The sequence below is a fragment of the Eptesicus fuscus genome, chromosome 7 (assembly GCF_027574615.1).
Source record: "Eptesicus fuscus isolate TK198812 chromosome 7, DD_ASM_mEF_20220401, whole genome shotgun sequence".
In the NCBI taxonomy this organism is placed as follows: domain Eukaryota; kingdom Metazoa; phylum Chordata; class Mammalia; order Chiroptera; family Vespertilionidae; genus Eptesicus; species Eptesicus fuscus.
The window spans coordinates 87576998-87599930 of NC_072479.1; the positions used below are offsets into that span (position 1 = coordinate 87576998).

The following is a 22933-nucleotide window of genomic DNA, read 5'->3' on the forward strand; positions in this document are numbered from 1 at the left end:
GGCCGGCAGGGGAGGGCAGTTAGGGGCAATCTGGCCGTCAGGGGAGCAGTTAGGCATCGATCAGGCTGGCAGGGGAGTGGTTATGGGGTGATCAGGCTGGCAGGCAGGGGAGTGGTTGGGAGCCAGCAGTCCTGGATGTGAGAGGAATGTCCGACTGCCCATTCAGGCCCGATCAAGGGGTCCCAGATTGGAGAGGGTGTAGGCTGGGCTGAGGGACACACACACACCCCCTCCCCGTGCATGAATTTCATGCACTGGGCCTCTAGTCCTATATAATAGAAGGCTAATATGCAAATTGCCCCCTTGGGAGTTCGACTGACCAGGAGTTCCACTGCTCGCTATGATGTGTACTGACAACCAGGGGGTGGCATGGCATGAAGAAAGGCCCTGGCCGGCAGCCAGAAGAAAGGCCCCGGCCAGCAGCTGGAAGGCCCTGATTGGCCCTGATCACCATCCAGGCCTAGGGACCCTACCCAGGCACAAATTTCGTGCACTGGGCCTCTAGTTATTTAATATTATTTTATATCCATAATAATGCTTTTCTCAAAAGTCTATTTTGTCTGATATAAACTTAATAAAATAGGTTCAAAGTACTGTATATATATAAAAATAAAGCCATCCCAACTTTACTTCAAACATTTTCATGTCCTTGTACTTCAGGTAGGTCTCTTGTAAACATCATAGAATTAAGCAGTATTCAGCTCCCAAGATACACCCCAATGAGTTATGTCTCCCAGATTCACATCCTTGTGTAGTCCACTCTAACATGGAGTAGGGCTAATCTGTGAAACTAATAGGATATTGTGGAAATAGCAGTTTGACTCCAGAGGCTAAGTCATAAAAGATATTGTTTCTTTCATTTTGCTTTTTCTTGAATCATTTGCACAGGAGGAAGCCAGTCACCATGTCATGAGGACATTCAAGCATCCCTATGGAGACGTTTACACATCAAGGCACCGCGACCTCTTGACAAAAAAACAGAACCAACCTCCAACCCCAGTCAAGCCTTCGCATGGCTGGTGTCCCAGCCACCATCTGAGAGACCCTGAGCTAGAACCACTGAGAAAAGCTAACCAAGTGCAAAAAGAATTATTTCTTAGCTTCTACAAAGAAATATGGTCTCTTGTTGTTCTTGAAACTTAACTCTCTTAGTGTGTCTTATTTTTTCCACTTTAGATGGAGAAGTTGCTACAAAGAGATGTTTCTGTGCCCTGAAAAATGACAAGGCACGTGGAATGATAAATGTAAACAGGTGTTGGACCTCATTGTTGGAGACATAATAACAAGTGGAAGGGACTGGCACATTGGAGAGAACATACCTATCCAAAGACAGAAAACCCTCCTCTCTAGCTGATGTTTCCTTGTGAGAATGTGGCCCAGTTATGTAAGACCAGCCAGTCTTCCAAGTGAAGCCAGAAATCCACATTTAATGTAAAATACCCTAAGTTTTAAATATTGGCTCAAAATTTAAACACACACACACACACACACACACACACACACACACACACACACACAGAGTCATGTGCATACACCTGACTACTTTGTGGGAAAGCGAGGGCCAGAGAAGTTTAGTCACTTTCTCAAGGTGGAGAATGAAGTAGGTGGAGACTCTGACCTCCAGGAAAGTTCTCTCCTGTGAATAAGACATGTGTTTGCACCTTTACTGTCCCTTTACTGTGCTCCACTGTGTGATGTCATGCTGATGTCCATATATACTGTATACATCAAATTACGGCAACTAATTATTAGTGGTAGGCAGGGATGCCTGTCTGTCTGTCCATCAGGAGAGACAAATAGCTCTGGATCCAGAGAACAGCCAGTCAGACAGGAAGTGAGTTTCACAACAAGAATTATAAGATATGTCAGTAGACGCTGCTCTGTCTGGACACTGCTTGGGAGACTTGAATTATTAATAAAAATTATAGGAAGCCAAAGTAGCTTTTCAAGGTCCTTTATCCAATTAAAGGAAGACAATTCCAAGTGTATTTCCAAGCACCATTATTTTTTTATTTTGAAAAATTTATACTGATGTACAATTTCCATAGAGAAAGTACACAGATCATAAACAACGGTTCAACAGTTTTTCACAAACTAAACACTCTCTCTGGTCACCAGCACTTGGTTGAAAAATAGAGCATTACCAGCATCCTGGAAGGTCCCTTCATGCTTCCATCTAGTCACTAAACCACTTCTCCAAGGGAAACCACCCTGCTGACTTCTAACAGCATAGATGAGTTCTGCCAATTTTTGCATTTTATGCAAAAGGAATATCCAATAAGTATTTTCTTAAGTCTTGTTTCTTTCACGCAATATTATATTTGTAAGATTCATCCACACTATAGTGTGTGGGTGTATATCATTCTCATTACTTTATAATAATTCTTTGTGTGAACAGCCCACAGTGGATGTATCCATTCTACTGTTGGTGGACCTTGGATAGTTTCCAGTGTGGGGCTATTACAAATAGAGGTATTGCTAAATTTGATTCATTGTAAAGAGGTATTAAAAAGTAAATAAAGATTTTTTTTTTTTTTTTACTGTGCTCTTTCAGCATTTTAAAAAAATTCTACTTCTTTTCCCAGGATAGCAAGAATCTAGTTGGGTCAAGAAGGAATACTAGTATTTCTGCCCTGCTTGTGTGGCTCAGTGGTTGAGCATCGACCTATGAACCAGGAGGTCACAGTTTGATTCCCGGTCGGGCACATGCCTGGGTTGTGGGCTCGATCCCCAGTGTGAGGTGTGCAGGAGGCAGCTGATCAATGATTCTCTCTCATCATTGATGTTTCTCTATATATCTCTCTCTTCCTTCCTCTCTGAAATCACAGGTGGCCTCTTCTTCCTCCTTTTCTCATCGGCAACTTACTTTGTAAGCTGAATTCTCAATAACTTTGTGTTTAATTCCTCCCTCCTCCCCTTTTTGTAACATTAAAAAAGCAAACATCATTTAAAAGACATTAAATACTATTCAAGCACATTGTGAAAAAAATTGGAAAATACAGAGACGTTTAATAAATAAGAAAATGACCACCTCCTGCCATCTACAGATAATGGTGAAAATATGTGAGCATATTGTTTCTAGTATTTTCTTCTTTCTCTATTTCACATAGTTGAGATTGAACATTATGCATATTTATATCTCCTTTCACTTAAGCTTATACTATAACTATTTTTCCCCATGTCATTTATAACTGCTCTTGAACATTGTTTTTCCTTGCTACGTGATAATCCGTCCCATGTGTATGCCAAAAGTTATTTGACTAATATCCTAAACGGGGACATTTAGGATGCTTACACTTTCATTTTGACAATTAGAAACAATGCTTCAGTGACTATCTTGGATGTAAATCTTTGTCCTCATTGTAGATAATTTCCTTAGTTAGTTCCTAGAAGTGGAATTTACTGGGTCCAGAATAATGACATTTTAAAGGAGTCTGGTACATCCCATGTTGCCATGTTGCCTTACAGAAAGGTGCCACCAGTTCTAAGAACTGAGAGCACAGGAGCACACAGTTCATTGCACCCTCACTCACATTGAATACTGTTTATTATGGAGCATCTTCATACTGTTCTGTTTTAAGTATTTTAAAATGTCTCTTCTGATTTATTGTTTGACCTGTGAGTTATTTGGAAATTTCCAAAGGTCTGAGGCTTACAAAAAAAAATCATTTGAATTGATTAAATTAAAAATTCAATTTAATTGTAGTGTAGTCAGAGAATATGGTGTGTATGCTGCCTATTCTTTGAAATGTGTTGTTGAGAATTGTGTGTAATCAATTTTGTAAATGTTAGGGTGACTAGCCAGCCACATTTGTTTGGAGCTGAAGGATTTCCTGGAATGAAAGACTTTCAATGCTAAAATCAGTTAAGTCCTGGGCAAACTGGGCTGAGTCAGTTACTGGGCTGAGAATAGTGTGCATTCTATAATTATTGGGTGCAATTATAAATAGGTATATTAGCTCAAGTTTACTTATTGTTTTAAAAAACAAATTAAAATTTTAATTTGGGAAAATTATAGATTTGTATACAATTGTAAGAAACCATACAGAGAGGTTCATTGTGCCCTTTACAGTTTCAGATAATTAATATAGATTATCTGTTTTATCAGATTTAACCAGTTTTACTTGTACACGTGTGTGTGTGTGTGTGTGTGTGCCTGTGTATTTAGTTCCGTACAATTTTATCAGATGTGTAGGTTTATGTATTCACCACCATGTCAAGATGTGGCCATCACAACAAAGATCACTCTTGTTGCCCTTTTATAACCACAAGCACCTCCCTCATGCTCCCCCTTCCCCACTAATCTGTTCATTTCTCTACTTTTGTCAATTCAAGAGTGTTACATAAACGGAATTACACAGTGTGTAACCTTCTGGGGTTGGCTTTTTTTTACTGAGCATAATTCTCTGGAGATCCATACATGTTGTTTATCAGTAGTTTGTTCTTTTTTTTTTTAATTGCTGATTAGTATTTCATTTATAGATGGACCACAGTTTAACTGTTAACCCAATGAAAGACATCTGGGTTGTTTTCAGTTTTTCACTATTACAAATAAAACTTCTATGAACATTCATGTACAGAATTTAGTGTGAACTGAAGTTTCCATTTTTCCAGCAGAGTGCCCAGGAGTGCAATTACTGGCTTTCACAATTGTTTTTAAAAAAATCTCCATTTTGCCAATTTTATATACTTGATCTATGGATAATTGAGACAGATTTTGAAGTTGATTTATCAATGTATGCGTTTTGAAGCCATTTTCTAAGATGCATACAAATTTAGAATTGTTATAACTTTCTGTCTATACATTTAGAACCCCAGGTCCTTGAATAGTGGTTCTGGGTTCAGGGATCCCCTTGTGCTCCTGGGACCAGAAAGTCCACAAGACAGAGCGGTTTGGACTCTCTAACTCTGTGGCAATAATAATGTAGGGGCATAGTTACTGAGAACGTGAGAAGATTAGTCTAAAGTTGTGCCATTCTTTTGACGACGTTGTATCGCAAGCGTGCCATCACCAGGATGATTGATGACCATGAAGGAAGGAAGTGAGCATACTGTATTGTCCACAGATGTCTGTGCCCCTAGAAGAGAGGAAGTGAAGGAGGATGGCTTCCCTTCAGCTGAGGTGCTGGCAGTACATGCTGGGAGCTGGTAGCCTGGCTTGGGAAATCTGGAGTGTTTACTTGGAGCGAACTGCCAAGAAAATTCTCTTTCCTGTGGAGTTCACGTCGGAGAAGAGATGCTACAAAGGTATAAGGGAAAGGCAGAGATGAAGCCTGCTTGGAATCTTTCCTCCCCTGAGCTTCTTGTGCATTTGTACTAGTAGATACACCCTGGAGAACTTACTCCGTAGGTAGGTGGAGGTCAATTCATCCATGCCCCTGTCTCTGGGCAGCAATGTCCCAAGTGCCTCCAACAGTCGCATCTTCCCATGCGTGCTTAACCTCTTAGTTTATCTTTCAAGCCCAGCTCTAGAGGCCCTTACACGTTCACCCTCAGGGATCCCTTTTCCTGGAGCCTCATAGCACTTATTGTCCTCATAACCCTAATTTACCAAAACTGTTTTAGGATGACACCTTCTAGGAGAGCAGGGCTGTGTGGCATGTTGTTTCTGCCTGTATTACTTTCCTGTTGCTGCTGCAACACATCACCACAAACTTACTAGTAGTGCTTAAAACAATAGAAACTCATCTTACAGTTCCAGAGGTCAGAAGTCTGAAATGGGTCAAAATCAAGGTGTTGGCAGAGCTGTGTTCCTTCTGTAGGTTCTAGGGCAGAATCTGTTCCTTGCCTTTTCTGGCTTCTCGAGGCTGCCTGCATGCATTTGCTGGTTTGTGGCTCCTACCTCTCCAACCCCTGCTTCTGTGATCACATCTCCTTCCCTGACTCTAACCCTCTGGCCTCCTGATAGAAGGACGCTTGTGATTAGATTGGGTTCACCTGGATAATCCAGGATAATCCCTCATCTTCATAGCTTTAACTTAATCACATCTACAAAGTCCCCTTTGCATGTAGAGTGACATTCACAGGTTTTGGGGTTAGGATGTGGACATCTTTGGGTCATTCTGTGATTGGCTGTATCTGCTTTTCTCTTCTCGAGCTCCATGGCCTCATTCAGGTCCTCATTGTGCCTCTTCTGGAATAGTCAATCAGCCACCTGACCGGTGGGTCTCCCTTCATCCATCTTGCTCCTCTAAAATCCAGGTCAACTGCAGCCAGATTGTTTCACCCAGAGTCTGCTGGGTAAACACAAACCCCTCACCCTGGTTCAAGGTCCTTGGCAAATTCTCTTACCACCCTTTCTTGTCTTATCTCCCACTAGTTTCCTTTACATGCTTTAACTACCGGCCCATTTAGTGATTTATTTACTTCCACATGCCCAGATTTTTCCTGTTTCTATGCCTTTACTTCTTTCTTTACATCTGAAAAGCACTTTGCCTCTCATTTCACCTGTCAAAATCCTACTGGGCTTTAAAATGTGAATGACTGTGGGCCCAGAAATTCCACATGTAGGAATTTCATACTAAGGAAATAATCCCGAGGGTTGTGCATAGATAAAGTTTCAAAGATAAAGTTCACTGTAGCCTTGTTAATAAAAAGAAAAATTAGAACCAACCTAAATAAACAGCCAAAGATATGGAACTGATTATATAAATCGTGATTATCACAAAGTGAAACATTACACAGTGAACAAAAGCAAAAGGAACACAACCGCATTAAAAGATATTTATAATATACTCAAAAGCAAAATAACACATTATGGAACCCTCTGTGTAGGACGATTTTGTTTAAAAATTATATTACATATAATTTCTTAAAAAGTGAAAGTAACACACTAAGCTGTTGATGGTGGTTATTTCTGGGTAGTAACATTATGGGTGATTTTGATTTTCTTATTTTTATTTGTCCATACTTTAAAATTTTTTCCTACAATGCCCACTTGTTACTTTAGAATAACAAAAAAGTAGTTGAAATTATTAAAAATTTATTCTACCCATCCTAGCCAGGCCAGTACAAATTCCTCCCCTCCTAAAGCTTTCCTTAACCATCATCCTGGGTGAAGGCAAGTGCTGTCTCCATTGACCCTCCAGCACTGTTTGCAAACTCTTAGCACACCTTCCTTATTTTCATTTGAGAAATCACTACAGAGCAACCCGTAGGTGTAGAGCTCCATCTCCGTGGTGGGAGGCTGAAGGGCTGCTCTCTGCCTTGGGAGTGGGCATGCATGCCATACACCACAACCTGAGGTAGGAAGCCAGGCTGCGAGGTGACTTGGAGGGCCATTTTGTTAAGGGACCTGGCGTAGCCTCCCTTTTTGAAGGCAGGTTGCTTTCAAAATTCCATTTCTGTTCTCATGAAACTGGTGGTTTGATTAGGGTGATAAGGCATCAGCACATGGCATGTTTTTAAAAATATACAAAAATTGCTAAAAGACATCTTGTGAGTCCTTGCCAAATAAATACTATGAGGTCATAGGAGGGAGAGGCCACCACCAGTCACGGCATCAGAGATGTGCTCTAGACTATTGAATTGCATCAGACCAATGCAATTAGGCCCCAGGCTGTATACATTCACATGGCTCAGACACTCATGTAGATCAGGGCCATTGGCTAACGTGTACGGCTCTCATTTCAAATAGCATGCTTTTCTCTATAAAGAACTTCATCCAACCCCAGGAAGACTCACAACCTCAGTGGAAATATTCACTCAGAGAAGTCTCCCCGGGCAATTTTCCAATGTACTAATCGATCAATTGCAATCTACATATAAAATATCTATTAATGTCATTGGGATTAAACTGCCAAATGGAAAACTTGGTGGCTTGGCCTCTGACTTGGGGTCTCCCTAAGACAATGGTCTTTGCGGTGACAGCATGATTCTAGCTGTGCTCAGTGGAGTTCGGGTTGGAGAGATCACTCGGTAGCCTTAGGCAGTGCTCCCAGCCCTGGGCTCCTCCCACTGCAGCAGCCACACCCTCCACTGCCTTGTGGGTTTCTGTAGCAATCTTAGCAAATCAGGACCTCAGTTCTTATTCATCTGAGTTCTCCTGTATGTAGAGAAAATAGTCTCAGTATTCCAGTTAGGGTGTTACACTGTGCTAAAAAGAAATTTGAGTGTTATTTAGAAATGAGCAGTGCTGGAGTGTCATACCAGATATATCAAAATGGGTCCTCACCCTGGTCTGATGTCACTGTCCCATAAGAGAGCAACCCTGTGACTTCCTGTGCAATTTCCCCCTGACCACAGTGATGAGGGCTTTTTTTCCCTTTAACCTCTGTGCTGACAAACTGGAGAGCAGCTGACAGCTTCCTCAGGTGTTGAGCAATTCTTTCTCAACTCTTTCAACCCTGGAGTGACATTTTAACATTATATGTTCATTAAACACCACAGGAAGTTCAACAAAAATGACTGGAGTACTTATGTGTGCAATACTCCATGCAGGCACTTTGGAAGATACAAAGATGAGTAAGGCATCGTTCTTGATCCAAGAGATCAAAGACTAGAGGTGATAAGACTTACAAGGGAAAATGCATGATGGGATGAGTGCTACTGGAGATATCCAGGTGTAGCTTAGAGACAGGAAAGTGTTTTCTAGTCAGAAAAAGTTGGGGGGTGGGGGAGGGCAAGAGGGAGGTAGGAAAGGAGAAAAGGCTCCTGGAAGAATTACATGTTTAGTGGAAAAAACAGGGACTTCGCATTAGATGGAAGTGGGTTCAGATGCTGGATGCCTTTTTGCAACCACGTGATCTTATGCACGTTACTAAAGTTACTAAGTCTATCTGAGTCTTGGCACCCAGACTCAGATGAACGGTTGTTAGGAGGTGTAGCAGGTTAAATGGTGCCTCCCAAAAGGTATGTCCACGTTTTAACCCCCAGAACCTGTGAATGTGACCTTATTTGGAAAAAGGGTCTTTGCAGATGTAATTAAGGATCTCAAGATGAGCTCATCCTAGATTACTTAGGTGGGCCCTAAATTCAATGACAAGAGTCCTTATAAGAGATACACAGAAGGGGGAACCACAGGGAGAAGAGAAGAAGACCATGTAAAGATGGACGCAGAGATGGGAGTGACGCAGCCACAAGCCAGAGAACGTCTAGAGACACCAGAAGCTGGAAGACTCAAGGAAGTTCTTTTTCTAAGAAACTTAGGAGGGAGCGTGGCCCTGCTGTCACCTTGATTTCAGATTTCTACAGAACTACGAGAGAAAACATTTCTGTTAGTTTAACTCACCCAGTTTGTGGTAATTTATTACAGCAGCCCCAGGAAACAAATACAGGCAGATTATAGGAGATAATTTATAGGAAGCAGGTGACCAATTCTTTCTCTACAGACGGGGAGGGTCATGAAAACGTGAACAGCAGAGAGAAGCGAAAGGAGAGGAAGGCATTTCAGAGCTGAGCACAGGAGGTATCTGAGGATCGATGCCAGTGGCTGATGGGCAGATATTCTGGGGTGCATGGCGGTGTCAAGGTGGGTGTGTGCACAACAGGGACCCAGGAGGCAGTACAGTGCGCTGACTATGAGGTGTGAGTGCTGAGAGGAAGAGGGAAATGAAAGAGGTAGGGCTCCTGGCTCACCCTGTTGCCTTCCTCCCAGCGCTGCGCCCGCCTGGCCTACCCTTTCTTGGTGCTCATGATGGAGCTGAAGCAGTGGCCTGGGGAGCCAGAGGCTGCTGGACCCAGAGGTCATGCCAACAAGGCCTGGAAGTTTCTGGTCTTTAAAGGAGTCGTGTGGGCGCGGGAAGCAGGGCGCAGCAAGAGGGGTGGACCAAAGATGTGAGCGCTTTGGTTTTGTTTTCTGAGCACTTTGTAACCCCCTGGATCCTTTTGTCACCCTACCTATGAAGAAGGTTAGGTTTAATTTGATTTCAAGGAAATAAGATGATGCGATAAAATTTGCAAATGCGGTTTTATAGACTATGATTCATATTCAGATTTGAAGATAAATGTTGAAAACGTGTGTAATATTTTTGGAAGGCTACTCTAGAAACTGGTAACAGTATTGCCTCTGGGAAGGCAACTAGGGGGCTGATAGGGTGGCCAACTGTCCCTGTTTGCTGAGAACTGTCCCAGCTTTAGTAATGAAAATCCCAGGTTCCCCAAGGTCCTTCAGTTCAGGGCAAACTAGGGACAGTGGTTATTCACTCGGGCAGAAGGGAGATTTGACTTTTTCCTGTGTATCCTTTCCTCCACTTTGTGTTTTGTACTTTTCCTTCACACCTGTGTCTCCTAGTCCCCATTCCCCTGCCCCCAAAAGAACATTACACAATTCCCCAAACTTCTGTACATAAAGAAAACACCAACCCAGCATAAGTAAAAATTAACGGCGAAAACATGCACATATTAATGTGAGAAAAAAAGAATACGATTCTTAATCTATAAAGAGCTTTTACAAATTAGCAGGAAAAGCTAAACATTTCTGTTGAAAATGAGCTAGCAATACCAGCAAGAAAATTCACAAAAGAAGAAATATGAATGGGCAATATTAGCAAACCTTCCCCAATAAGGAAAAGGATGCATATTAAAACAGTACGTTTATACCAGTGCTTGCCAATTAAATTACCAAATAATAAGAAAAAATAACTGTCTTAGCTCAGGCTGCTAGAACACAATCCCATAGACTGGATGGCTTAAACAAAAGACATTTCTCACAGTTCTGGACAACGGAAGGCCAATATCAAGGTGCTTACAGATTCAGTTCTTGGGGAAGGCCTGCTTTCTGGCTTGCAGACCACTGCCTTCTTCATCTTTTAAAAAAAAAAAAAACATTTTTATTGATTTCAGAGAGGAAGGGAGAGGGATAGAGAGATAGAAACATCAATGATGAGAGAGAATTATTGATCAGCTGCCTCCTGCACGCCCTACACTGGGGATTGAGCCTACAACCTTGGTATGTGCCCTGACCAGGAATCGAACCATGACCTCCTGGTTCATAGGTTGATGCACAACCCCTGAGCAACACTGGCCGGGCAGACCACTGCCTTCTTGATGTGTCCTCACGTGGCCAAGAGAAAACTCAGGTGTCTCTTCCTTGTCTTATAAGGAGACTAATCCCATCATGGGCCCCACCTTCATGACCTCATTTAATCTTAATTACCTCTGAAAGGCCCCAATTCTAATGCTATCAGGTTGACTGTTAGAGCTTCAACATATGAATTTTGGGAGGGGGGACATAAACATTTAGTCCACAAAAATAGTAATATGTTATGGAAGGGAAAGAGATATAATTCTTGGCAGGATGTATAAAAGTCTTAATAATTTTTGTGCCCTTTGATCTAACCATTTTTTTTAACATCTAGGAATTTGTTTTAAGGCAATTGGCCATGTGTGGGAATTTGGGTTTGCAAGGATGTTGGTCATTCTGTTATTTGTAAGGACAAAATCAACACACCAGGTCACTAGCTTCAGGGCTGTATCTTTAAAAAAAAATACTTTTATTGATTTTTTTTTTGAGAGAGAGAGGAAGGGAGAGGGATAGAGAGATAAAAACACTGATGAGAGAGAAGCATCATCGATTGGCTGCCTCCTGCATGGTCTTTACTGGGGATCGAGCCCAAAACCTGGGCATGTGCCCTGACCAGGAATCATACTGGTGACCTCTGGTTCATGGGTTGACGCTCAACCACTGAGCCATACCAGCTGGGCAGGGCTGTATCTTTTAAATTAAAATTTCAACCATATAGAAAACTAGAGAGGATAATATAAAGATATTCATGTTCCAGCCACTTTGGTCCCATCTTAACATCCTATCTAATAATAGACAAATATGCAAATTGACCATACCTCTGACATACCCACAAACCACGCCCACAGGTCATGACCACCATCCAATCAGAGCAAGTATGCAAATTAACCAAAACCAAGATGGCTACAGCCACAGAGAGCAAGGTTTCTTAGGTAACCTACAGCCACAGAGAGCAAGGTTTTCAAGGTTTCCTAAATGGGCAGTCGGACATCCCTCAGGCTGGGCTGAGGGACAACCCCCCTCCGTGCACGAATTTCGTGCTCCGGGCCTCTAGTGTTTCCATATTTGCCTCATATTTTTGAAATTATTAAATCAATAAAACATACACAGAGAGGTATAACCCCTTATGTAACATTCTCTGGATCTCTCCTTCTTTCTTCCTACCTAGAGATAGCTCCATTCTGCACTTAGTGGTTATCATAGCATGCATGTTTACTTTTCCCACAATTAAATATATTTATAATCAATAATACAGTTTTATTTACACGTTCTTTTTAAAAATATATATTTTTTATTGATTTCAGAGAGGGAAAGAGAGATGGAAACATCAGTGGTGAGAGAGAATCATTGATCGGCTGCCTCCTGCAAGCCCCACACTGGGGGGTCGAGCCTGCAACCTGGGCATGTGCCCTGATCTGAAATCGAACCATGACCTTCAGGTTCATAGGTCAATGCTCAACCACTGAGCCACGCCTGTCGGGCTTACATGGTCTTTAACTTGACATAAATTCTACCATGCTGTAGAAATCCTCAGATACTTGCTTTTATTTTTGTTCACCATTATTTTTGGAATTTATCTGTTTTGGTATGTGTAGCCTAGATGATTCTTTAACTGTTATTTGGTATTTCATAGGATGCATGTACCACAATTTACTCATGCAGTTGAAGTACATTAATGTTGTTTACATATGTTTGTGAACTGCCTTCGCTGCTGCAGTGAACATTCTGTGCAGGTTGCTTTGTGCACGTGGATGAATGTTTCTTTGGGAAGATGCCTAGGAGTGAGATTGCTGGGCCGTGGGGAAGATCATCCTTAAGTTTAACAGCTATTTCCACGTTTTTCTCCAAAGTGGTATACCATCTGTCCTAACAACAGCAAATAGTTCCAGCAGTCCCACAGCCTTGCCAATCTGATGGGAAGATAACTAACTGAGGTTTTATTTTGGAATTCCCTGGTGATTGGTGGGGTTGAATGGTTTTTCATATGTTTACCGGCCCACTGGGTTTCGTCCTTTTCTGTGAATTGTCTCTCCACGTCATTTATCTATGGCCACTTGCTTGTATGTCCACTTAAATTCTTTAAAAAATTAGATATAATTGACATACAATATTATATTTGTTTCAGGTGTACAACATAATGATTTGATATTTGTATATATTGTGAAATGATCACCATAATAAGTTTAGTTAACATTCATCACCACACAGAGTTACAAATTTTTTCCCTTGTTATGAGGACTTTAAACATTTACTCTCAGCAACTTTTAAATATACAACACAGTATTATTAACTATAGTTACCATGCTGTAGATTACATCCATGACTGATTAATTTAGTTTGTACCTTTCAACCCTCTTCACCCTCTTACCCCCCACCTCTAGCAACCACCAATCTGTTCTCTGTATCTATGAGTTCAGTTTTGATTTTTATTTTTAGAGCCCACATACAAGTGAGATCCTATAGTACTTGTCGTTCTCTCTTATTTCACTTAGCATAATGCCCTCAAAGTCCATTCATGTTGTTGCAAATGGCAAGATTTCACTCTACTGAATAACATTATATTGTGTATATGTATCACATTTTCTTTATTCCTTCATCCATTGATGGACACTTAGTGGCTTATATTTTACCATAATTCTGATTATTTCCATATCTTGGCTACTATAAATAATACTGGAGTGAACATGGGGTGCATATATCTTTTTTGAATTAGTGTTTTTTTTTTCCCCTATAGTTAAGTATCCAGAAGTGAAGTTGCTGGATCACATGTTAATTCTATTTTTAATTTTTTGAGGAACCTCTATTTTATTTTCCATAGTGACTGCACTGATTTATGTTCTCATCAATAGTGCATGAAGGTTCCCTTTTCTCCACATCCTCACCAACACTTGTTATTTCTTATCTTTTAAAAATAGCCATTGTTTGTTTCTTAGTGACAATCTTAAATTTGAAAGTGATTTTTAATCTTTTGTTTCCATATTGAGTTTCAATCAGATTGCCTAATTTCATGAAAAAACCTTGTTATATTTTGTTATTGCATTTGATTTATAGACCTAATTTGAGAATAATTGGTAAATTTACAATATTGTGACTTAATATGAACACAGTGTACTTTCCCCACTGGTTTTTCTTTAATGTCTTACAACAAAGTTTATGATTTTATGCATATGGTATTATGCAGGTTTTATTGTATTTGTTGTTTTACTAATAAGGTCCCTTTAAGGTTACACTTTGTAATTATATAGGAACATGATAGATTTTAAAGATAACCTTGTTTTAGCAAGCTGCTTGACATACAAAATTCTCTTACATAGAATTCTCTTATGTAGATTCTTTTATGTATAATTCTCTGGAATTTTCCTATGTAGACAGTCAAATATCTTCAAATAATAACGAATGCTTTTTCCTGTAGAAGCTATATACCTTGTATTTTCTTTTCTCAGTACTGGCCTGGACATCTGACCCAATGTTGACTGACAGTGATGATGTTGACTATCTTTGTCTGGTTCTGGTTTCAACAGGGAAAGTGGCGTATATTTTACCATAATTCTGAAGTTTGCTCTGTTTCTTCAAGGACGTTCTTTTCTTCTTGTAGGTCACTAAGATGTTTTTGTTTGCTTGTTTTCCATAGTGGATGTTGTTGACTTTTACTCAAAGCCTTTTCTGCTTTGCCTTATAACTTAATAATTTTTTCCTTTATACATTTTGAGCTTATGTTATGAAGTACATATGAATCTTTCATTATATCTTCTTGTTGCATTCATCTTTTTTCCTCTTTGTCTCTAATAATACTTTTATCCTAAGAAGTGTTTTGTCTGAAGGTAGTAGACTCAGCTTTCTCTTGGTTGTCATTTGCCTTTTTCTTTTTTCCCCCTGCAGTCTCTGTGTTTTTATGTTTTCAGCTCATCTCTTGAACATTGCTGAATGGTGTGTCTTTCAAAAGACACCTACTCTGATAATCTCTTACTTTTCATTGTTGTTTACCAATGGTTATATATTTATTATTGCATTTTGCTATTTGCCCTACTTTTTCCATGTTTTCTCCCAGGTCAATCTAGTTTCCCTAATTTTTGTTTTCCCCCATTGGTTTGAAATATGTACATTCAATTCTATTCTTTCAGTTGCTTCTCTTAAAATTTTATTATGCATTCTAGCCTTTACGAAGTCCAGAGTTATCAGCTCTTTCTTTCTTCTGAGCAATACAAGCACCTTTATACCCTTTCACTCTCATCACACCTCCAGTTAGGTGCTATTGCTCTCTGATAATTTGGTTCCATCTTATTTTTTTTTAACTCTCCAATTTATCATCATTATTGTTATTTTTATGCAACCACTGCCTGCTCATATTTACCCCAGTATTAACAGGCATGTGCTCTGATGGGGAATTGAACCAATGACCTCTCGGTGCATGGAACGATGCTCAAACAACTGAGCCACACTAGCCAGGGTAAGAAGGTGTATCCTTTTAGGTAGATTTCTGTTTGTCTCTGCAAGGAACCCCAGGAACTGACCTCAGACTAACATCTGTGTCACTTCTTAGCATGGGAGTTTCTGCACCATGTGGAAATGTCAACTTTAACCTGAAACCTACATGAGTGCAAGCTCATGGCTACAAATTGTATAGGAAGACTTAATGTCCCACCTCCAAATCAGATGGAGATAGACAAGTTCTTGTCCTCTATGTTGGTGCTGATTTTTTCTCCTAGCCCACCATTGGGAAACTGGGTCCCTTCCAGGGTGTCAGCCTGGTGCAGGGGTCTTGTTCTAGGGCTCCTCCTGAGTCAGGCCCAAAGCCTCATTTCCTGTTGTTGCAAGGCTCGGCCTCCAGCCTGGAGGGATCCAAGAATGGCTAACCACAGAGGCCTGCCCGCTTCCTGCTCATTTGGATGCTTTTTCTCCTTGATCTTTGGAGATGCTATTTCCCTCCCAGTTTAGCTGTGTATTTAAAGGACATTTGTCATATTTAACACAGTATATCAAGACATTTTGTAGTAAATGAATTTTACCTAATTATTAAAAAAAAACAGCTGGAAATTGGAAATCCTTAAGTATATTTTCTATTATATTATGGCGGTTCTGCCTCTTTTACCATTTCTTTCTTGGGAATGTTCATTTTCTCCTAGGTTGATAAAAAGGAGTGATGGAGTGTGAAGTATGTGTGTGGGAAAGGGAGGAGGTTGGGGACATAATGGTTTCACAGTCTTAGGGCATATATGTAGAAGGAATACTTTACCTAAATGTCTTAGGTTGCCTGTCGTCATGCCTGGAATCCCACCATGAGAGTCACGTTCCTCCCCTACTTATTTTTATTTTTAGAGAGAGTGGAAGGGAGGAGGAGAGACTGGGAGGGAGAAACATCAATGCCAGAGAGACACATAGATTGGTTGCCTCCCGTAAGTGCCCTGACTGGGGCCAGGGATGGAGCCTGCAACAGAAATACATGCCCTTGACCAGAATTGAACTCAGGATCCTTCAGTCCACAGGACTATGCTTTATCTACTAACCCAAACCCGCTAGGGCTATTCCTCCTCTATTTTATCAGCTACCTCTTTTTGCAGGAATGAATTTAGCAGATGATGTTGTGAATTAGGCTCTTGAGAATTGGAGTTTGAGAAGAAGGATTGGTGTGTGTGTGTGTGTGTGTGTGTGTGTGTGTGTGTGTGTGTGTATAAGGTCAGGGGATGAGTGGTAGAAGAATCTTTGGGAGAACTATTAGAAGCAAACCATCTCAGTCATCATTTCACAAAAAGCCTGGACTTCTGACTGGCCCCCTCATGTTTAACTTGTCCATTAACCCTGGCCAGGACCCAAAGTGACTGTTTTTTGTCATGGGCCAGAACGGGACCATTCAAAATGCCTAACGTGGACAGGAAGCATTAGTCCTGTCCTTCCTCTAAACGTGGCGACTAAATTGGCTCAGGTTGAGGTGTTTTCTAAACTTCTCTAAAATCTGGCCTTGGAAATCGATCTCAAAGCTGGATCTGGTCTGGATTCCTCCCTGGCCTGGACCCGCCTGTATGGGGAGGACCAAGGACGACATGGGGAGGGCAAGGCAGCTCATTATGGCAGCTGCCAAGAGGTCTCCCACCAAACTGTTCAAAGCCTTATCGGCTTGGAGGTATTTCTAATACCATTTCCGCTCATTGTTTCCTCTTGGTGATTAAGGGGAGGCCAGTCCCCTGTTGTGGCAGTTCACAGCTATTGTGGTGGGAAGGGGGGGTTGGCTGGTGGACGTCATCACTTGGGCTTTATCTGCCTGGCTGCAGGGAGTCCGCAGCTCCTGAACCACTCAGCAGCAAGCCAGGGCCGAGCTGCCGCAGCCCCATCAGTGCAGCAGACACTGGGGAGCATGGCCTAGGGCTGGCGGCACTGCTGTGTGGCTGTTTCCCAAGGGACCTTGGAGATACCTGCAGCCCCATTTGCAGGGGAAGGTACGGTCTTCTGGGAGGACGGCTGGCTCAGTTGTGGGAGAAAGATCAGGGCTGATCCCTCCCCCCGGGGAGCTGGGCTTCTCACTCCCTGGACTAGAAGGGCCTTGTTTAGAGGGTGATTCAAAGCCAGGGACCATCCTAATGCCTCCTCCTCCACTTGCCTCTGGGGGTCCTGTGGCTGCTTCTGTTCCTGCCTGGGCTTTACTGCTTATACTACTTGACTACAGGAGACTGGAGCAAGCCTTGCCCTCACCTCTGGTACTTTCTGGGAGCAGCCTGATGTGCCTGTGTGTGGGGAGGCTGTGGGAGAGGGCATCTGCTTTGGGACCAAGACTTAGCCATGGCTGACGTCAAAGTATTCCTTCCACATATATGTAATAGATGGGGTTTATCTCTCTTTGTTTGGCTGGCTGGGGTATTAGGTGGGAAAGGAGTCACCCCCAGTGAATCTCAAGTGACAGATCCCGCACTTAATTTAGCAACATGTGACAGGGGCTCTAAGGGATGTGTGCTTTGCCAGCCAGGGTCAATTGTCTCTCTCTGGGGGCCACGTAGTGGGTACTCCTGGACCAGTGGGTACTCTTGTCCAGGCTCAGGGCTGCTGGACTCCTGAATATTGATCAGATCAACTGCCCAACATCTCCTGGGTACTGGGGGTGGAGATGAGTGAGGCGCTCATGGTACAGTAGGGGTGACTGACCAGCAAAGGTGGTTTCTGAGTGTTCTCCAAGTCGGGGTGTCTGGGGTAGGAACAAAAGCAAAAGATAGCTCCTACTCTCCCGTTTGCTGCCAAGTGTGGAAGGATGGAGAGGCCGGAAGGAATTAGGTTCAAATTAGCTGTTAGCTCCTGCAGGCATGCAGGGGAATGAGAAGGGCCAGGCTGGCCTGGAGGCATGCAGAGGGGAAGGCAGAGCCCTCATCACTGTCCTGGCTCTGAGACTGCTGTTTGGGAAAGGAGCTGGGGTCCTGGCTCACAGTGACTGTTCCTCTTGGGCCTGGCCAGGGACTTTGTTTTGGGACCAGCACTCCATGTTCAAAGGCAAACTCGGGCCAATCTTTTGATCAAAAGTAATTTTCTCTTGCTTAAAAGTAATGTTCTTTCCACTTCATGCATGGACAGTAGCACATACCAGCAGTCATCTATGTGGGCGGTGACCACCAGCTCATTTCTCCGGCTTCTCTGCAGATGATTCCTGCCAGGCTTGCGAGGGTGCTGCTTGCTCTGGTCCTCACCTTGCCAGGTAGGTACCAAAGTGCTCCCACTCTCCACTCCTGCCCCAGGGCCATTGGGAACAGCCCCCTTCCAGAAATGAGCAGGCGTGTCTGCAGCTCACCTGTGTGCCTAACCTGGGTTAGGCCAGAGTCCCCGGTTGCTTGGTCAATTCCTCTTGGAGAAGTTCTACAGAGCCCCCTGCCTCTGACTTGTGTTCCTCAAGGAGCAGGTGCCTGCAGATGCCTTCTCCAGTCAGGGAATTAATAAGTACAAGAGCCGCACTGAACAGTCCTATATGATGGGGCAGGAGCGTGGGAAGGAAGGAATCCAAGATATGGATAGGTTACTAGTTTTAGAAGGGATTGTGGAGGTCATCTAGCTCTCATAGTACCGATGAAGAGTCTGAGGGTCAGAGAGGAAAAATGACTGCTCCAAAGTCACACAGAGCCAAGACCAGAGGTCAGGTTTCCTGGGTCCCAGGCCAGCACCTTTTCACTGCATTGCACTGTCTTCCTTCTGTCACTGGGATTCTGAGTCTGTGAGTGGCAGGAGGGATCTTTTTCTGACCCTGGCCTGTCTCCACTTAGACCACTCAGGACAGCAGCACCCAGTCTGCTGCACACAGGTTATTCTGGGACAAAATGTACATGGATCACATCCTCTGCATCTTCCAGCTAGGGACCCAGAAAATGGATTTAACAGATTTTAACAGATTTTCTGATGTTCCTCACCTGCCAACACACACACACACACACACACACACACACACACACACACAGTGTGAGGGTGGAGTTAGCATATGACCCTGCAGGAGTTAACACTTTATAGCTTCTGTGTATCAGGCATGTAGGCTGATCTGTTTAGAATTAATCTGTTCAAAGTATACAAGTTAATTAATGTAGAAAAATGCTCATTACAATCAGAAAATGTGGAAAAGTGCTAAAATCCTAACAATAGGGGGTTATACTATATTCATCTAATGTGAAGCATAATGCAGTCACTAAAATCATATTTTGAAAGTATATACAATGGTGTGATAAATTCTTGAAAATATTGAGAAATTGGTTATAATTTGCATCAGATGATCACAATTTTATAAAAACTCCACAATTGTGTATGTGCTGTAAAACAGAAGAAAAAATATACTAAAATGTTAACTCTAGTTATTGCTGAATGTTAGTTATGGAGGATTTTAAGATTTTTGTATTTTTCTTCTGTATTCTCCAACTTTTCTATAATGAGCATGTATCACATTTTAAATGCGTATGAAAATGGCATTAAACCAAATAGATTTCCTGAAAAACTGTTCCTCCATTGTTGCTGTGAGTCCTGGATCAAATTTGGGGGCCGAAAGCAACAGATTTAGCCTTGTTTAGGATGGAAAGTACTTCCCCATAGCCCAATTTCTGTGAGATGCAGCCTCATTTCTACAAGGCTTTTTGGGCTGGTGGTCTCAGCTCTGCTCACCTGTGACCTCTCCCTCCAGGGACCCTTTGTGCAGAAGGGTCTCTTGGCAGGTCACCAATGGCCCGATGTAGCCTCTTTGGAGACGACTTCATCAGCACCTTTGATGAGAGCATGTACAGCTTTGCTGGAGACTGCAGTTACCTCCTGGCCGGGGACTGCCAGAAACACTCCTTCTCGCTCATAGGTGAGTCCTGGGCACTGAACGGAGGAATAGGGAGCGGGAGCCAGCTGAGCTCAGCCCTGGCATGTGGGGGTCTGAGGGGTAGGGGAGGTTTCCTTACAACAGTGCCTGCTCTTGAAGATCCCGCAGAGAGCACCGTGGGGAATAGCCTTTCCGTCACACAGGACTCCCCTTGGCTTCTCCGTGGGTCTCTCCATGGAGCCTGGTGGGATGGAGAGTCTTCATGCTTCTCCAGTGATTGTGGCCACTGCTCTGGGTCCGGGCAACACTCTGGGAGCTCAAAGCATCAAGAGAAATGATGAAGTAGAAGGTGCTTTGTAACAGGCAAAGCCCCTAGCACCAGGCAAGGATCTCTGTGTATTCTTGGTGGAATTCAGAGCATCACGCTAGTGTCGAGCACTTCCTGTGTTCTTGGAAAAGTGCTGGTATTGTGCCCGTGTCATCTCTGCTCCCCCACAGTAGTTCTGAGATGTAGGGACAGATACAATCACTTCTGTCTCGCAAATGGAGAACTCACGGAGGTTGTCTGTTCTCTGACAGATGATGAAAGGAGGACCTGGGTTTTGATCTTGAGTTTATCAGGGTGAAGGAACTTTCCAAGGCTGAAAGTGAGGCTGGAGGCAGTGACAGAAAACTGGGGTTTGGTGACCTTCTCACTCTAAGAATTCATCAGATGTGTGTGCGGTGTGAGTGAGGGATGCTACACAACGTAGCAGAGGCGGGGTCCTCAGCCTTGGGGAGGTGGCGATGGCAATGGACAGACCCACATCGGGGAGAAAAAAAGCAAGCCCTACTTTCCCTGGAAAGTCGAAGGCTTAGGTCCTCCAATCTCAGGTGGTCCCGATGTTTATTTTAAGTGGATTTTTCTACCTTAAAAATGATGGTGCATTTGTCGGAACATGAATGGAACCTGAGGGCATTGTGCCATGTGAAATAAGTCAGGGAAAGACAGATACTGTATGATCTCACTTACATGTGGACTCAAAAAGCAAAACAAAACAATGTAACACCAAACTCATAGGAGAAAGAGACCAGATTTGTGGTTACCAGGGCTGGAAGGTGGGGAGTGGAGAACTGGATGAAGGTGTTCAAAAGGTACCACATTCCAGTTATAAGATAAATAAGTACTAGAGATGAAAGGTATAACATGCTGACTCTAGTCAACTCTGCTGTATGGTGTATTTGAAAGTTGCTAAGAGAGTAGATCTTAAAAGTTCTCATCATAAGGAAAATTTTAAAAATGTTTCCCTCTCTTTTAGTTGTATTATCTATCTATCTATCTATCTATCTATCTATTATCTATCTATAAAAATCATGATGGAGGTGGGAGATGGGTCTGGGGGTGTCAGTGGAAATGGAGGGTAATGAGGAAGATTTTGAAAGAAGGAAATAATGACACCCTCTCTACCCTATGACTTTAAGCTTCAGCGGTGTTTACAGGAAGGGGACCCCATGGAGACACTATGGTGCCTTGGAGGGGTTGCTGTCTTGACCCCACAGTGTCTTAGCTCTGCTCTGCTCCAGACTGCTTACCCTGGAGAAGGGTTTGTGAGCAATACATAATCAAATCGTAGTACCAGGCTCAGAGTTCACATTCTGGGGCCAGAGGGTTGAGCAACATGTTGGAAAAGCCCCCTCCACTATTGAAACCCAACTCTGGAAACCTCCCCCTTATGGTAGCCCCAGTAGTCAGGGGTATCAAGCTAGGTTGATGCCTCTGGGCTGTCGCTGTCACCTGCTCCAGGAAGCCCCCACCCCCACCCTGTCCACTCCAGCCCTTTCCAGCTCTGGGCTCATCAACTTGTGCTGACTGGCAGATTTTCCCCCACAGGACCTGGTGGCCGAGTCCCCAGCAGGAAATGGAAGCATAGAAAGAACCAGAGTTGGAGTCACAAAACCTGTGCTCTCTGCTCTCGCTCTTCACAGAGTGTCCTTAGGGGAGGCACACAGTGTCTCTCATCCTCCATGTCCTTATCTTTAAAATGGAGACATTGTCAGAAATAATATTTTCACATGTGAAGTGTTACCCAAACCTTAGTGACTGAAAGCAGCCACCTTGCAGGATGTGCACTTGTCTGACAGGAACAAGGTGGGAGACCAGGGGCTGCTGGGTCCTGAGGCCATTTCTGTCAAGGTTAGGGTCACATCAGCGCCCTCCCCAACATGTTAGCGGGCCTCTCTGGGTTTCGTGGCCAAGGAGGCATCGAAAAGCTGTGTTAGGCCTCTCTTTCTCTCAAAACATCTCAGTGCTCCCTCCTCTCCCTGCCCTGGGTCCTTATTCTTATAACAATTTGCTCTTGTCAAGTGTCAGTTTTCTGGCAGGTCATTGGCCTAGGCCAGTCTATGGATCAATCACACTTTAATGGAGATTGGTTTAATTGGTGGTGGTGGTGGTGAGTAAGGCATAGGGAGGAGAGGAATAATCTGAGGAGGCTGGGCCTGAGAAGGGGGCTGGCCCTGCTGCTTCAGGGGCATGGGGCCAGGGGCCGGGGCCCAGCAGGCTTAGACGCTGCGGGTCCAGTTCCGTGAGCATGACTATGTCCTCGTACACAGCTCTGCTCCATTGTTCTCCAATGACATCCTGTTTTCTCAGCTCTAACTCGCAAATTCCCATTCCTCTTTGAGTGTCCGTGGACCTTGTACACATCCTGAGTAAAGTGTTTATGTCTCAGCCTGAA

At 43.1% G+C, this 22933-nt stretch overlaps 1 protein-coding gene across 1 annotated transcript in view; it reads left to right on the plus strand.

Moving 5' to 3' along the window:
* Positions 1–17308: 17308 nt before the first annotated feature.
* Positions 17309–22933, plus strand: part of VWF (von Willebrand factor) — a 115683-nt gene continuing 110058 nt past the window's right edge. The window contains exons 1-3 of the mRNA XM_008144811.3: positions 17309–17394; positions 18581–18635; positions 20094–20258. Of these exons, the coding sequence (XP_008143033.2) occupies positions 18581–18635; positions 20094–20258 (220 nt within the window). The 5' untranslated portion in view covers positions 17309–17394. The remainder of the gene's footprint in view (positions 17395–18580; positions 18636–20093; positions 20259–22933) is intronic.